Source organism: Urtica dioica, chromosome 4 (assembly GCF_054948205.1).
Source record: "Urtica dioica subsp. dioica isolate 48M chromosome 4, U.dioica_male_clone48M_v1_H2, whole genome shotgun sequence".
Taxonomy (NCBI): Eukaryota; Viridiplantae; Streptophyta; class Magnoliopsida; order Rosales; family Urticaceae; genus Urtica; species Urtica dioica.
Window position 1 is genome coordinate 10,486,869 of NC_142759.1, and position 18,416 is coordinate 10,505,284.

The 18,416-nt window shown below is 33.6% G+C and overlaps 2 protein-coding genes across 2 annotated transcripts; one reads left to right on the forward strand and one right to left on the reverse strand.

Annotated features, from left to right (window-relative positions):
• The first annotated feature begins 949 nt into the window (after positions 1 to 949).
• On the forward strand, positions 950 to 4,847 carry LOC149400307 (ORMDL family protein). The gene is made up of 3 exons (XM_089613070.1): positions 950 to 1,265; positions 2,162 to 2,310; positions 4,383 to 4,847. The coding sequence occupies exons 1-3, from the start codon at positions 1,080 to 1,082 to the stop codon at positions 4,519 to 4,521; spliced, it is 474 nt and encodes a 157-aa protein (XP_089469196.1). The 5' UTR covers positions 950 to 1,079; the 3' UTR covers positions 4,522 to 4,847.
• A 1,988-nt stretch (positions 4,848 to 6,835) lies between these two features.
• On the reverse strand, positions 6,836 to 9,197 carry LOC149400308 (dof zinc finger protein DOF3.7-like). Its single transcript, XM_089610249.1, has 2 exons — positions 8,788 to 9,197; positions 6,836 to 8,112 (listed from the first exon to the last, which is right to left on the reverse strand). The coding sequence occupies exons 1-2, from the start codon at positions 8,815 to 8,817 to the stop codon at positions 7,315 to 7,317; spliced, it is 828 nt and encodes a 275-aa protein (XP_089466375.1). The 5' UTR covers positions 8,818 to 9,197; the 3' UTR covers positions 6,836 to 7,314.
• Positions 9,198 to 18,416: the final 9,219 nt, after the last annotated feature.

Here is an 18,416-nt window from a genome sequence, read left to right on the forward strand (position 1 = left end):
ACCAACATTGACATCATTAGTCGTACCACTAGTTGTACTACCACTAATGATATTGTCCCTCAAAAGACTAAATAGTATCCACCGCACCTCATCACCGATGACATCCCATAACCCCCACCGTCACGGCTCTTAATTGCTATACTTTAACCTTCAGAACCTATGTTTCTCCTTAAGACGAAGGCATGATGACAATTAGCTGCCGAAAGTTTTCGCTGATATTGCCCTTAAGAGAGAGAAAGAGTAATGAGCCGTGCTTGCGTTAAAATATGAAGAATAGCGGGAGAAGAGATTCACTATGACTTTTATTTTTAGATTTTATATTCATCTTACATTTTAAAATGTGTTATCAACTCTCTTAGAATGTAATTATGCCAACTTTCTTTGAAATTAATTTATTTTTTAAGGTTTAATAATGTTATCATCATATCAATTACTTTACGTTTACATTTCTTGAACCTTAGACTAATAATATAACAAAACAAATCAATCAATTATTTTTATCGTGTTGTTAAAAATACTAACAAACACATATAACAAAACAACCATCACGATGTTATATTTATCATTAACAATCTAAAAAAATTCAATTTCTCAAACTCATCTAACTTTTCTCGTTAATTATTTTGGCGGCGATGGCTCCAATGTCGTGCGGCAACCGCGATACATTTTTTTTTTCGAATGAAGAAGTGATGTTTTCTTAAAAAGAAATGAGTATATGATAATGTTTTATAGATATTTCATTAAAAAAAAAAAACATTTTCTAAATTTTCAACACTTCACACGTAAAATCTGAATACAGTGTATTTTCACACGTATTTTCTAAAATTTCGCTTTGAAAGCTATAGATATTTTTGTTTGGTAGATAGTTATGGTTATCTGTTGCGAAGGATTGGGGTTTAAATTTAATTATATCAATATTATTTTTTTAATAAAGAAATATTAATACGGCTTTCCACTTCCATCTCGTCCTTACCCACAAAAGAAATCCAGAATCCCAAACAAAGAAACAGAAAAAGACTAACAGAATTTCTCTCTGGTTCGAAACCCTAGAAGCTCTGTCCAGATTGAAGGTTTCAGTGATGGGGACACTGTACGTGAATGCAGTTCCGCCGCCGGATCTGAACAGAAACACCGAGTGGTTCACGTACCCAGGCGTTTGGACCAGCTACATCCTTATCCTCTTCTTCTCCTGGCTCGTCGTCCTTGCCGTCTTCTCTTGCTCTCCTGGCATGGCCTGGACCGTCGTCAATCTCCTTCACTTTCTTGTATGTCTTGTTCTTGCATCTTTCGTTTGATTTGATTCATTTCCTTCTAATTACAAGCTGTTTGATCGCGCTAATTTCTGTGCGATGTCGATCCAATTTTGCGTTCCTGCGTGTTTGTGTCTGCTATTGTTGGCGGTTTTTGCGGATTTAATATTTTTCTAATCGGGTCATAGTTTTGATTCTACGGAGTCGGGGACTAAGTTGTGAGTTTATGATCAAGGTCGATTTATCTTTTCCTTGAATTATTGAATACTGGTTTTTTTCTTCTTCTTTTGTTTTTAAATGTTTAGTTTAGCAATTTTTTGCCGGCTAGTCGTTCTTGTTACTTGTTTGAATAGGTTTAAATGTCTAATCTAGAAGAATTAGAATCGGTAAACTGTGAGGCTCATCTACACTCTTGTTTTAATGTTATTATGGCTTCTTTCTGGAACCTAGGAGGCCTGAGGTTTGTTAAGATCTACAAACCATTGGATGTTATCGATACCTTAAAGATGTTATATCTGAAGGTGCTTCTCAGATTATAGATTGAGTTGGTCAAGATCTATATAAACCATTTAAATGTGTAGTACTGCTCACTGCTTCTTTCTTAAGGATTACTCATTGAAAGAGATGTCTCATTAATATATTAGTTCTACATTTACATCAAGAAACTTAACATTTGGCTGCTTTATCCATAAGGATTTTCATTCCACTAATAGTTGTATTCTCTGTTGCTGTGCTACCCCACGGATGATAAGTACCCGTACTTTGTTGATCGATGCTTGGTTGGTGATTTTAGCATAAGATCATTAGTCCCTTTTGTGTGTGTGTGATATTTTTTCTTGACTCTGCAAGGGACAAAGGGTTAGTGTCATATGTCCACACTTTGATCCGGGAATATGGTTTTATTGTATCAGATCACTTATCACTTTTTCCACTGGAAGAGAGGAACTCCTTTCGCTGATGATCAGGGAATCTACAATGGGTTGACATGGTGGGAGCAGATGGATAACGGAAAACAGCTTACACGCAACAGGAAGTTCTTAACTATTGTTCCCGTTGTCTTGTAAGTTCACTTTTCTCTATGTTATACACAAAATTTGAATGCTCTGTAAGATCTACAGATGATAACAAGCTTTTTTTAGGCTGTTTCTTTTAGTTTATCTGCTCAGTGAGTACTCTCTCTGTCTCCCAATGGGATTTCTGGATTTATTTTTTCTTGCGACTAACTAATTGGGAAAAGGGATGTGGTGTTTGGTGATTCTGTTAGCTGAATCTGTTTGGATTTTGATTCTTTCTCGTATGGTCATATAATTCGAGGGTAAGTTTTTATTTTTTTTGCAATTGTGAAAGAACTAAGATTGCCATTTCAGGATTCTAGTCCGAGGAGCTTCTTAGGATTTGTTACTTAACCTTTTTGTATATATTAGAATTTGTTCAACACTGAGTACGACTTAAACTAAAAAAGAGAATTAGATATAATATCCTCCAATTAGCTCCAGATGGGCTAAAGGGAGATAATAAAAAATTACACCTGCATAAACTTTGTGTTATGATCCTAGTTGACTCTCACATTGTTAAGTATGGGATTGACATGTGAGAGTCCCACATTGCTAAAGTATGGGCTTGGCATGTGGGTTTATAACCTCTTGGGCACCCTCTCCCTAATAGCTAGCTTTTGGGGATGAGTTCTACCCAAAGGGTTGTATCAATTGGTATCAGAGCGGGTCCCATCTTGGTTCCAACACTCGGAGTGGTGGCCCATGGAGTGGTGGCCCACGGAGTGGTGGCTTGGACCCAAAGGGGGTGCCAACCGTGACCAACGTGGCCGTGACCAACATGGCCGTGACCAACGAGGACGTTGGTTCTTCAAGCGTGGGGTATTGTTATGATCCTAGTTGACTCTCACATTGTTAAGTATGGGATTGACATGTGAGAGTCCCACATTGCTAAAGTATGGGCTTGGCATGTGGGTTTATAACCTCTTGGGCACCCTCTCCCTAATAGCTAGCTTTTGGGGATGAGTTCTACCCAAAGAGTTGTATCAATTGGTATCAGAGCGGGTCCCATCTTGGTTCCAACACTCGGAGTGGTGGCCCATGGAGTGGTGGCCCACGGAGTGGTGGCTTGGACCCAAAGGGGGTGCCAACCGTGACCAACGTGGCCGTGACCAACATGGCCGTGACCAACGAGGACGTTGGTTCTTCAAGCGTGGGGTATTGTTATGATCCTAGTTGACTCTCACATTGTTAAGTATGGGATTGACATGTGAGAGTCCCACATTGCTAAAGTATGGGCTTGGCATGTGGGTTTATAACCTCTTGGGCACCCTCTCCCTAATAGCTAGCTTTTGGGGATGAGTTCTACCCAAAGGGTTGTATCAAGACCTCAGGGATTGGGCACTCACACTATAACTGCACATCCCATCCTAAATTTTTTTAGTTCTTTGGGCTTCGACTGTCCCTTCCTTAGTTTTTACGGGCTGTCGTGTAGGTTTTAGCTTCGGTCCGGCCTTTGGACTGTGGGGAATTTGGTCTTTTTGTCACCTTTGCCGCGCCCTAATCTTTGTAGGGTTTGCAGATCTTAAGAAAATGTTTTCTGTTTCTCTTAAATAATAAACATTTAACTTGAAGAGCTAACCTCCTCTTTCTTGTTGACTTGTACGTATAGAAACAAGATGAAGCATATTCATTCCATCCTCCTAGCTGTGTCTTGTAATGTTTCCAAAAGAAAATATATTTCCAGTCACTAGTAATTAAGTACCTATTCAACATCAAACAAGTTTGAAATCCTAAAGTTGGAGGTTTCATGGAATGGTTAAGTTTTGTTGTATTATTAGTTGCTATCTTTAGATAAGGATATCAGAAATGTGACAGGTTCGCTATTTTTATTATTTTACTCATTAGTATCATTTTTTTTACTTCACTCATTATCCCTCACTAAATATATAACTTTTTTTTTAATCTTTATAATTTAAAAGTGATCATACACGTTCTGTGGTTGGCAAATAGAAAAACATTGAAAAAAAATGACTGGCTGCAAAATAGTTAATGTAAACTATTTTTGTAGTATTCAGTTTATGATTTGTAATCACTGAGAGGGAGAGGTGGGAATAACATTTTTTTAACCATTCTTCAGGTATCTGATAGCGTCACACACAACTGATTACCAACATCCAATGCTCTTCCTCAACACCATTGCTCTCACAGTGTTATTGATCGCCAAGCTCCCCAACATGCACAAGGTCCGGATCTTCGGAATCAACTCGGACAATTGAGTTTCCGATCCTCACAGCCAGAAAGAAAACACTCCTCAGCTGGTTGGACTTGCTCAGGAAAACCCTTTTTCATATCCTTTATCTTTGTTCCCGTTGAAAAGTTCATAACTTTGTATAGAAGTTGGAACCAGAAGGATATAAAAAAGAACAGTGTAATTTTCTTTGTTCCCATCAACTTCTCTGTCTCCCAGACGATGAAAGAATAATATCTTTGAGTTGTCGATGTACAGTAGAGATGAATTTTTTTAGAGAATCCCTCACGCTGCTGTTTGGACTTTATACATATTTTGACATGGCTCCTCAATTTCACACTGATTTTTTCTTTCCATTTTTTTTTCTTGCATCTGAAAGGGTTTGAATTTTTTTTTTTTTTTGGGTTCATTTTCTGTACTTTGGTTTTGGTCCGTCTATTCTATGTCAAGCAGATTCTAGCTCTGTCGTCTTCTATCTAGACTCGGGTCTTAGTGGTGACCTGTCAGATTTTTCTTTCAACTAATTAACTAATTTTTTTTAGGCTGGAAAGGCTAGGAGAATATAGGCGCTATGTTGTTCAACCCAAATTTAGCCTTTCTTGGCAGGAAATTTTTTTGTGGATGTATTATCACGGTTTTTAATCAAAAGAATGTTCGCAGGAGGATAAGGATCTTTTTCTAGAAAGTAATTAAGCAACATTCCTTAAGCAGCTTTTATTATAAAAGCTAGTCTACTCTTTTATAAGTTGTATATCTATCTAGATTAAGTTCAACCCAACGGCTATGGAGTATGGAAAACATAGCAAACGTATTGACGTAGACAGGCAAGTCAACATGAGTTAATGATTTTTTTGGTGTATTGTCTACCTGCACAAGAAAATGTAACAAAGAATACCAAACCTTCCTTGCCCATTTAATTAGTTCTAATTTTTTATACTTATTTTTTTTTTTTCCATGTGCCGCACACAAAATTTGATTATTTCATAATATTTTCAACCCAAAAACAACTAATCGGTAAGCAATATTTTTTAGCGTTTCGTAATTTATAACCTCAAAGGTGGCATATCTTTCTTAACAACCCATTTCAGAGATCATTAAAGAAAAAAAAAAAAGAAAAAAAAAAGAGGCGACATGTTATCTCAAGTGCAACCGTTGGAGAGGTGGTCCAAAGTACAGATTCTTAAGACTCGATCAATATTGGAGAATAGCCTAACACCCTTTAGTGAGAGCACATGCACAACTATTGGGATTTCAACATGTATATTATTTAATACTCACACCTGATCAATATTGATATTTCTATATACATATGTATATTACATAAGAAGAGATCAATTCTTCTTTTACACGGAAATCACAATAAATATATATAAACCACCCGAGGTCATATCAAGTGAGAAATCATCCAAATATAGCTCTCTATACAAGTGGGTACTGTGGGTGGATTTACTTATAGGATAGAGTTTCATCACCCACGCTTTCCTACTAGTACAAAGAACGAATGTTTTAGAGGTCCCACAGAAGACCAAAAAGAGCATGTGAAGTATTGCAGAAATTTCTTAGTCTTTGGTCATTGTTCATTTTTTTTTCATTTTTTTTTTCTAACAAAAAAAATAATAATAATTCTTTTGTTTAATAAAGAAAAAAGATAGCAGATCAGGTGGACAGCATGAAGTAATGATGTCCTCTCAAAATTGATGATCAAAGTGGGTGCCAAACATATTAGGTTAGCTTTTGGTTGGAGCAGGTAATAACATTGTTTATAATTTTATCACGTACACAATGATTCTGTATATCTATATATTCAACTTTTTTTGCAGCATATGGCCATATGCAATTCCATATATTGCTCATGAAAATATTTATTATTAAAAAAAAATATATAAGAGCATATATATATAGTATAGTCTAGATCATTCTTCTTAATAGTGATTCTCTTAATTAAACGATTTATATCGATATCTGTCAAAAATTAAGTTCAACCTAGTACAGCATTACATTCGATGCGTGTCATATTAAGTTTATTTTATGAGACATGTCATGTTTATCGTATAGCATAGAAGGAATTAGTTCAATACCATAACTAAACCATAAACAAAATTCATAGCATGAAACTTAACTGTACCTCCAATGACATGATTGAATATCAGGAAACTTAACTGTACCAATGACATGATAAAATGAAGAAAAAAAATTGAAAAAAAAACTGTACCAATAGACTTTAATATTTATAAACTACTAAAATTATTCAGCAAGAGAAGTTAGAACATACATGCAGTATAGATTCGTACATACTCTGATGTACAGATATATAGTAATAATCCAGTTAAGTAGACGATATATACAGAATGTAGTTTTTACTTTTTCCGAGGGCATAAATAAACCCAGAGTTACACTATAAATCGAACTTATTTTTTGACGAATGGATTAGCAAAAACCATCTATAATGATAATGCCTCAAAGGCTATAATTAACTTCAATCATCTTCCGAACAATACATCGAGAGAAAGAAATCTAATAATAACAAACACCAAACCATATAAACAATATATGATTCTCGAAATACCTACGTTAACAATACATCACAAAAAAACCTTTAGAAGTTGCAAAACCTTAACCCTAGCTAGAGAGAAAAAAGAAATGAAAAACTAAAGGTGAAGAGAGAGAGAGAGAGAGAGAGAGAGAGAGAGAGAGAGAGAGAGGCAAAAGTGTAAAGTAAATAATAAAGAAAAAGATGATAAAACCCTTCTAAACTATATGCTGCTTATCATTATCCCTCAAATAATTTTTCCCATTCCTTCTTCTCTTCTTCTTCTTCTTCTCACCATGATGATCCACCACCCAAAAGCCCACTCCAATACCCACTTGGATTATTATTACTAGTGATATTATTACCTTGCCCTAGCTTGTTCTGATCAGCTTCAACATGTTTCATCTCACCCCCAAAAGGAAACAAGATATTCCTCTCAGGAACGATCCGAAAACCATTGTTATACCTAGCACTACCGATTCCAAGCCCATCAACACAAAACCCTTGTGTTACACCGCCATTGCTCGTGCTCGGCTTGAGCTCTTGAAAAGCAAACCCTCCAGGCACCACAAAGCTAGGGTTTTGATTTGGCTGGCCAATACCACCGCTAATCTCGCCTTGGCCTTTACTATTGGAAGGCACGTAAGAGCCGTTACTTGCGGTGAAAGCAAGGTTAAGATCTTGGCCTCCTTGGAGAGATGGTGAGAAGTGTGAGAGACCATTTGGCGGGTTGAGATCAGGAATCTTCGACGGAATCACCATCATCGACGACGACGAAGAAGAAGTGGATGATGATTTCTTGTTCCTTCGAGAGCCTCCTCCGACGGGGACGTTACGAAGAGAACCTCCTTCGGTCCAATAACGGCGACAAGTCTTGCAGAAATAGCGGGGCTGAGTGAGACTGTAGTTATTGTAGTAACAGAACTTGGTGTTGCTTGAATTGCAGCGAGGACAGTTCAATTGCTCTGGTGGCTTTGCCTTCTTCTGATCTCCGATAAGGCTCTCAACCTTTGTGGTGTTGCTACTTGGAATATTAATGTTATTATTTGAGGCCATTAGTACTTGATGATGATCTCCCATATTAATGGCCTATATTCACAAATTAAATTTATATAGAAAAAACAAGGTTTAATCAGCTACTTAGAGAGAGATGGGAATAATATATGTATGGAATTTGGTTATTATATATTATTATTATCATTAGATCTAGCTAGTTCCATAAAGAAGGAATTTGATCAAGAGAAAAACTGGCTAAGTAATTGATTTTTGTTATTGTTCTAGTTGTTACAGCTATACTTTCAGCTTTTGAATATCAATTATGCATATAAAAAAAAGAAGTAAAACGGAAAAAAAGTGAAAGGTTTCCATACCATGAGTTGAAAAAGAAAAAGAAAAAGAGCAAGCTATTCATAATCTTATCTTTTGAGAAGGGAAAAAAATTAACGACGATACTAGCTACATGGATTAGTACTTAATTACGCTATACTACATATGTATATTATCCTTCAAAGAACCACAGAGAACTTGTTATGATCTAATTATATATTTATATATATATATATATATATATATATATATATATATATCATCTCTATAAGTATTAAGTATTAACCCATCTGAGAATTACAGAGTGAACTTGATATGATCTATAAAATGAATCAGCCCTAATTATAACATGGACAGCATGGTAATTCATCTCTTCCAATTCTCATATTAATCATAATAAATAAATAAAAAGAGATGAAAGGAGAGATGATAACCCACCTGTTGCCATTGAGCAGTACTTGTATCCATGAATTGAGAGAAGAAGGAAAAAGGGCAAGCTTAAAGGCAAGTGATGACTTCAGAGAGAGAGAGAGAGAGACTTGAGAGATTATGCACTTTCCTTTGTCTTCAGCTGGGGATGGTGAGAGAGAATGTTTTTTTTTTCTTCTTTTTGTTGTGTTTTTGTGTGGTATGGATCAAATAGCTTTGCTTTGCTTTACCTTTCTATTGTGAATGATGGAAGAAAAGCAAAGGGATGTGTTTGTTTTGACTAGGCTTCATCTGTGACTAGATTAAAGCCATTTGGAGTTATTCTATGTTCGATATTTTGCCTCATTTTTCTTCAATTTGGAAACATTTTTTTTTTAGTCACTTTTGGTGGAGTTTTGAGTGTGTATATGCGTATGCATGTTTTGTTGTGGTTTCTCTTTTTTGACCTCATCATGATGTTGATTCTCTCTCTCTCTCTCTCTCTCTCTCTCTCTCTCTCTTCTCTCTCTCTCTCTCTCTCTCTCTCTCTCTCTCTCTCTCTTCTCTCTTCTCTCTCTCTCTCTCTCTCTCTCTCTCTCTCTCTCTCTCTCTCTCTCTCTCTCTCTCTTCTTTATTTTACAAAAGCTATCCACGAGCATGGACATGATTATTACTGGTTACTTTTGATTTGATCTTTTAAAAAGATTGTTAGGGCTCTCAAAGCAACTTCCTATAGTTTTCTTGTACTGTAATTAAATCAAAAGTAAACACAAGTCCACCAAAAGTGATTAATAGAACATAAAACAAATACCACTCTTGTGAAGCTTATACCTTACGGCGAAACAAATCAGGAAAACTAACGTCACTTGTACTCGAATATCTCGATAATAAGTCTGTAAATATATCAACCAAGTATGCGAGTACAATTATCTCTGGACAAGAGGAAATATTTTTTTTTTTAAAAACGAGACTCCTACCTTCTATATATTATGTTATTATTCTAAACAAATACATTGAAAAATATCCGTTTGAACTTCCCGAACTTCGTATCAGATGATTATATATATTATCTCTGAAAGAAAATAAATCTTCTCATAATTATTAGCTATCTCAAAGGTGCTGCGTCGAAAATAAAAATAGCGGACTAATCATATGTTTGAAATCTAATTTGTTTTACAATAGGTTTGAAATCTAATTTGTTTTAGAATATGTTTGAAATCCACTAAAACGTACTTGTATCAATTTATTCACAATGTATGTTCGTGATTGTCATATTTCAATTGTGTCAATGTCTTCATATTTCGTGATATAGTTAACCAAATGTTTCATTTAAATACCACTGTCAAAATTCATTAACATTGGAAATTAGTTCAGCTCGGCAATTCAAATGGATCAACTTGGTAGAAACTGACCTATATAGATCGAGTTCAATCAACGATCAACCCAAACTTTCTAGATTTACGGTAGCGGGAAAAAAAAATAAGGAACAAATAAAACTATCTAATCTGTCGTAACACGGTGAAACCAACAATAACTCTCGTATTAGATTTTTATTTTTTTCTAATCTTTCTTAGTTCGGGCATATATTGTGCAAAACATGTAATTTTAAATATATATTAATTATTATCCGTTGAAAAATTGGTTATTAAAGAGGATTTAAACCCATTGATTGCTGGTTTGTGGAATATATTTGACATTTATTAATTCGTCAAAAGAATCGTCCAAGTTATTTCTTGTAGTGAGAGGTATAAAAATTGGTTATTTATTTGTCAAAGTTCAGAATTCAGATGTATAGCAAATTGATACTAAAAATGTATTAAGAAACACCATAAATTTTGTAAAGGAAATTTGAATAACAAAAGTCACACATAAGTGCAAAACTCAATACAGAGATTTTTTTTTCATTTGATTATCTTGAGCAAGAGTTTTGGGTCGATAAGATGATCTAGTTTTGTAGATGGGCCAAAATGTACCGAAACTCATCTCGACGACCGGCCAGACAAAATGGGTTAATTTTAATTTTTGCTAACCACCGAACAAAATTTGTTCAAAAGACATTCTCTCCATAGACTCGAGTATTTTATTCCTTTCTTTTCATAGGTGATTCTTGTTCGCCGAAGTTGAATTTTGTGATGCATAGCTCGTCTTATTCATCTTTGTATCATGAGAATCTATTATTCGAGCTTCTTGTGAGACAACAATATAAGAGTTAAGAAAATGTTCAACAAGCCACTTTTTTTTGTTTCCTCCTATCTTCTGTGTGTGCCGATTTATGATTTATGTCCAGTTTTAATTCTTATATATATATATATATATATATATATATATATATATATATATATATATATATATGTATAACTATTTTTTATTTAAATGACAACGAAAACTAATAAAATAAATAAGTAAATACATACATATATATATATATGTATAACTATTTTTTATTTAAATGACAACGAAAACTAATAAAATAAATAAGTAAATACATACATATATATATATGTATGTATTTACTTATTTATTTTATTAGTTTTCGTTGTCATTTAAATAAAAAATAGTTGCAAGTTATCTTCCTATTCCGGCTAATAATATTTGGAATAATTTCTAACCCTGAGAAAGTGTAATTGTCTGCTATTTTCCTTTGCTTTACTTTTGCTTGAAATGTGAAATGTAATTAACATATTGTATGGGTTTGTATTTTTTTATTAATTTTCATGTTAATCTTAAGTAAGAAGCTGGAACCATGTTGTTGGCCACCAACAGGAAATGAGAGAGTTCAATCAAATTGCTGTATAGTTTAGTGTAGAGAAAATCACCAAGTTAAATTGAAATTTTTTTGGAGGGATGTAGAGACGATTATAATAAGAATTAACAAGACAGTTTTCAAAAGTAACAAGAGCTGTGGGACCCAAAAGAATATAATGCAGAGAATAAGGGCTAGAATGGAAAGAGAAAAAAAAAAGTTGGAAAAAAGGAAGAAAATGTTGCCATTTCCTTTTTACATGATAGTGACGTGTTTGGTTTTGAATATCTTCGATACAGACAATCTCCCAAAATCTCAGTGGGCGTTTCTCTTATTTTCCTGTATTTTATTTTTTATTATAGTTTATTTCTCGTTGTCTATGATCTCACACTAGTCTCCAAGAACATTTTTTGGGGGTCGTAGGATAAAATTTGTGCTGAAATGCGGTACATCAATCGTAATCATAAACATATAATAATATTCAACGGGTGTGAATTGTGACAATTGAAAATTCTATACTAAATTCATTTATTATGATCAATGCAAATTTGAATATCTGTATCTACCCCTTTTAGAACGACTTGACGGTACATATATTTGTATGACAGACAACATCTTAATTGGAAAGGCACCAATTTTAAGATTATGATTCTTATATATTCTAATTCCAGTCCCAATCACCAAGTCACCAAGTTTTGTAAGAAAGATCTTAATTGGAAAAGCACCAATTTTTTAGATTATGATTCTTATATATTCTAATTCCAGTCTCAAACACCAAGTTTTGTAAGGAAGATTCTCATTAGATTAGTGTTCATGGACAAAAATGTTATAATAATTGTCATGCGAAAAACAATAGATACCGAGCAGTTAAGTCTCAAACTACTTAGAGTTTCAAGATAAAATTATCTATAAATACAGACGAATCTAGTAAAAGAGATAATGTAATTGAAGGTGTTAAACGATAAGTGAAGCTTTATGGTCGAGTTTAAGTGTGAAAATCTGCATGTCCTTGTTTCAGTTGCTTCATCATGTATTTATAAAGTTTGGAGCCGAGTATATGGATTGATCAAACCCACATTCTGTCACTTTTTACATAAACGTTTCCCAACATATGGTGGCTATTTCTCGTGTGCTCAGAACAATCGTCGAGGTGTGCGTTTTATTTAAGTTTTTTTATTTATTGTCACGTGTTTTATTATTTGACTAGTCTTTGACCTACTAGTTTCTCTTATCTTCGAAGTTATCTCCGAAGTTTTGCTTCGTTTTTACTTTAGGAACGGATGGCTCTTAGTTTTATGTGTCCCTAAAGTCTAATTTGCTCGTGCTAATTGATGAATTTATGCTATTTTCGGTGCTATGAGTAATAATTGGTGTTGATATGAGTAACAATTAGTGTTGAGGTCTCATGGGGATGAGAATAGCTATTATTAAACAAACAAATAATGGTCAATATGTAATAACTTAAAAAGTAATAATTTGAATATATAAATTGAGCATATAATTTTCAACAGTAAAATTTTTGAAATTCTGATTCACATGTTAAATCTTTTTCAACAGAAATTAAACAATAAAATCCGTTCATGCATGCATTTCTATCTTGAAATATTATACGAAAATATGTATCCAGAAATATAAAAACTGGGATTCTTATCCAATAGGAGAAAGTTATTCGCATTCAATTTTGTGAACAAATTCAGAGAATCCCTGATTATATATAGGAAAGTGTAAGTAAATTAATATTGAACCAGATAGGAATATATAAGACTAAACAAATTTAAGCCTGATAAGCGTGAATGCGTGATTATGTGGTAGGCCACGGAAAGGAAGAAATAGGGAATTGTGATATTATTAATTTCATCGACCTCTCTTTTCATTAATACTAATGATAACCTTTTGTTTTGGTCACGATTCAAAGGTTGGTAGCTTTTTTTTTTTTTTTTTTTAGTTTAATAGGTCAAGGCCTTCTAATAGATATAAACTCAGTACTAACATCTTATATTCTTTTAACAGTGAGACTTCAAGACAACAATGAATAAAAATAATAATCGGATAAAAACACATTATGTGATAATTATAGATTACGCTAAAATTTGATCAACCCTTTGGCTCTTAATTAAAAAATCCTCATAAGTTAATGAATAAACTAAAGTGTTCGATGATGACCACTAACCGTAGAGCAAAGTATTTGAGTGTTTACACTGCTAATTAAAAGACCAACACAAAATTCGAACGAATAACTCTAGAAATGCCTAATAAGGCATGTTCGAAACACAAAACTATCGTAATATAATGGACATAGAATCAAAGTTTAACCAAGCGAAAAAAAAAAAAAAAAAATAAAATAAAATAAAAAATAAAAAAATCAGCTAGCCAAAACGTCTCATATCAAAGCTAAACACACAATTTCAATAAATAAAAATGATTTATAATCATAAAACTAACATCCTCTCTAACAATACACCACAAGTAGCAACAACAAACACCACCAGTGCACGGAAAGTGTCACAGTGGAACAGCCCATGGAGCCATGGGACTCAGAGAGAGAGGACTACCGCGACAACGACGTTGAGAGGGTCGGAGATGGAGGCATCAAATATGAGACTGGATCCGAGGAAGTGATCATCTACTAATTGGGGCAGGAGACTCGGAATCTACCGTCGGAGTAAAAATCCGTCGCGGGACGGGGGATGCGGAATCCAACAGGAGTGACATTAACTGCTTTAAAAGTGATGGTTTAGAAAATATAAAGGAAATCGTCATTTATCTTTGGATCGAATTCCTCGAAGGGAGGGTGATGGTTGAGAAATAAGTAACAAGAAAAGGAAAAAAAAAAAAAAAAAAAAAAAAAAAAAAAAAAAAAAGAGAAAAAAAGGACCCCTTTTAAGGTTTAAGGTTAGTAGCTTTATAAGACAAAACAAAAACAAGAAAAACAACTAGTATAAAACAGTAGCTATAATAAATTATAGGATATATCCACAGTATACAGTAAAATGTTGTGAAATTCCGGACAAAATATTGACAGAATGCGTACCAATTGAAATTTGAAAGTAGTTTCCTTCGTTTTATAAATAGTTGGTATTTCGTAAAATTACTGATGAAGTTTTAAAATTGCCTCCTTTTATGGTATATAGATTCATCTGCCACTCCTCGAACTAGCACCTCGAATATATGAAAAAAAATATATGAAAAAAAAATTAGAAGCTAAATGATACAATAAAACACCTCGAATTAACGTGTCAGGCTTTAACGTGCCAAGTTAGGCCCAATATCAAATCCAAGCCTGCCCTCAAAACACGGAGATATATCACACCTACTTCGATGATTAGTTGATTACATTAATAGCTCAAATTTTCAAACATTCCATGAAATTTTTTTTTTTTTTTTAATATTTTCAGATGATTTTGTCATATTTTTATATGCGACTGTAATCAGTAAAATAAAAATAATTCTTAAAAAGCTGTAATAATAAGAAAGGAACCGTAAAATACGGTATTTTCAAAATAAAACGAAACTCAAAATTTTAAAACATTCCACATATATATATTTTTTATCGTTAGATAATTTAACCGATATTTTTTTAATGCAATCGTTAACAACTAATAAAATTGTGAAAATATTTATCGTTGCGATAGATGTTTGTTTAACTAAGTGTTGTGACTGCTTGTTGAACAACTGATTGATTTTAATCGGATTAATCTAAATTAAAAATCAATCAAACAATAAAGTGAAAGCAATAAGGACACACAAGATTGGTAACCATGTTCGGTGATAAACCACATATTCATGGGGACTGATACGTCCGGAGTGAAAATCAATCCACTAACACGAATAATCAAAGGTACATGAATATTAAATTTGACAAAACTCTCATTTGCAAAAACCTTCGTCTTTGACTCATTCTCTGGATTCTTGCAATCTGAGCTCCCTTCAAATGTGAGACATCTTATCACTTTCACCAAATCCTCTCTCGAAGATTGATAAGCACATCAGTACAAAAATGCACGCTCTTGCACACTCAGTACGACGGTACACAAATTGAGTTTTTCGAGCTCGTTGTCGATGATGATCTCCATAATAGAGAGACAAACTCAAAGTTATAGCTGTGTGAATTTTACCAAACGGAAGAGCGAACGTCGCTAAAAAAAACTCAAGATTGATTTATACGACTGACTTCTTAATCTCTCGCGAAATCTAATAAGTCGGATTCTATAAATCCGATCTTAAATTCCATGAAAATAAAAACCAAACAGTTTGTTTGATTTTCTATTTTTCGCGCGGGAGGAAAAGACAAAAGTACCTGATCACTTATTGTTGCTTGAACAACATATTGACACTTTGACCTTGAGAAACTGTTATAGAATGTTTTGCCAAACTAGAATCTATGCCACAGAGGACCCAACAATCTCCTCCCTGACCTTTTTGGCTAAACAAATATAATTCAATTTACGGAGTGTTTCAAGCAAAGTCTTAACAGTTCTAAATAGTTCAAACAGAAAGAAGTAAAAGCAATGTTTAGCTAGCTATTGCAACCGCAACCCAAAATAAAACTTAAACACTCAACCAAAAAATACTCCTTTTTTTTGCAATAAAAAGACACGCCAAAGGAACACTCAAAAGTCTAGGTTGAAAGTAAAAAGAGCTTAAATAACTTAAAATGAAAAAGAAAAAAAAAATTACAGTCTTTTTAAATGCAGTGGCTTCAATCTTGGTCTTCTTCTTCCTTTAGAGCTTGAACTTCTTCAATCGGATACTTGATGTCTCGGAGTAAGTTGCTCAACAGCCTCCTGGAGTTGGTATTCCTTGTGATCTCAGCGGTCTTGAAGTTGATCTCTACTTCAAGTTGTTTGATGATATTCTCCTTCATGGATGAGGAGATAGATGATGTACCAGCATGAGAGGAAGATGTTGGAACATCTTCTTGAACATCTGGAGCTGGTTGCTCCCCCTCGATGTCCGGATCTTGTATTCCATGTAAATTCGATCTTATATTCCAAGAAAATCCGATCTTATATTCCATGAAAATTGGAAAATCTCTTTGATGTACCTGCAAATCAGATCTTATATTTCATAATAATCGGAACATCTCTTGGATGTACTTGCAAATTCGATCTTATATTCCATGAAAATCGGAACCAAACAGTTTGTTTGATTTTCTATTTTTCGCGCGGGGAAAAAGACATAAATACCCTGATAACTCATTGTTGCTTGAATAACATCTTGATGCTTTGACCTTGAACAATTGTTACATAATGTTTTGCTAAAATAGAAATTATGCCACAGAAGATCCAACAAATTGTAAAAAAAAATCAATTCTAATAAAATGTAAACGAAAAGAAAAAAGAAATCTAAAAAAAAAAACGAAGAATTTTTATAATAAAATGAGCAGTCTTAGAATAAGGATGAGAATGAAGATATTTTCATAAAAACGTTTCAAAATGAGGTGACACTAGTTCCCTTCTATTTAGGAGACTACTACTCCAGTCTCAATTATAAGAATGTAAAGCCCAGCCCAGCTTGTTTTACATTTTTATTGGGTTAAATGGGATCCCTTTAACCGCTTTAACTTTAAAGAAAGGGTTATTTCGGTCAATTTAATGAATACCCATCACAAGTTCCTTCGCGTTTCTTCTGCAACTGATTTGCTTGTTTGATTCACTATGGAGAGACGGGGAATGACTAGCTAGTATAATGTGTGGTCCTCCTTGCAGATTGCGATTGAATTCATCGTTAATAATTACTTCACCATTATTGATATGTCCATAATAATAAATAGGGTCAAGCGGCTATATAGCCAAATAAAACTTAAGCTTTTGCAAAATAACCATAGTTTGCCAACTATAAGCAAACTAGCCCAAGTAAGATTAATCTAGGCTGGATTAAATTTAATCCCAACAAACTATAAAGACAGAATGTAAGCTTTATGAAGGCTGGATTAAAATTAATCGAGGCAGGATTAAAAGTCGTAGTACTCTCAATTGGCTATTTTGCTATACCTAATGAAACTATGGCTATTTTGCAAAAATCATAGTTTGAATTGGCTACTTCGTATCATTTTTCCTAATAAATAAGTTATAATAATGATGGTGACGGCCATGATGATGATTATGACAAATCGAGGCCTTCCAATGATACGATACGCTAAAATCATCACAAGTAATTATGTAATTTTCATTCTGCAGTGCCAAAATGACTTAAAAGATCAATATATCAATTCTATTCTTACGGAAGACACAATATCCACACACACACACACACACACACACACACACACACACACACACACACACACACACACACACACGCACACACACAAACGAAAACTAACAATATCCCTTACGAATTACGATACATAGATAAGCTTTAAGGCCTTATTTAGTAGGAAATAATAAGAAGGAATGTATTGACCATTTTACAAGAGAAAAAAGACTCGAAAAATAAAATAATAAAAAATTATTGAATGATTTATAAAATATGTTTGGTAAAAATGAAAGAATAATGGGTGGATGAATTGTTAAGAGGGTGTATTTGTGAAAATAATAAATCTTTTTTTCTATTTCCTTTCAAAATTGGAGAGATTGAAATTGGTGGACCGATGAATTTATAATCCATGAAAATCCTTCTTGTTTTCTCTCACAAAACTGTCACATCAATAGAAAAATTCATTCCTCTCTCTCTCTCTCCCATTTCCCTCTACCAAACAAGTAAAGCTTGGATATAAAATCCCTTATGCACTTGATTTTTTTGTTAATAAGAGAGCAAACTCGAAGAAAGTCGTTGTATTTGTGTATATGTTATAACTAGACAAATTATTATTCATTATTAAAATTATAGTTTAATTATTTAAATATGAAACAAATAGTCTAATTTATGCCTATATATATATTGTTTTAGTTTTAACTAGAATTTTAATATAGGG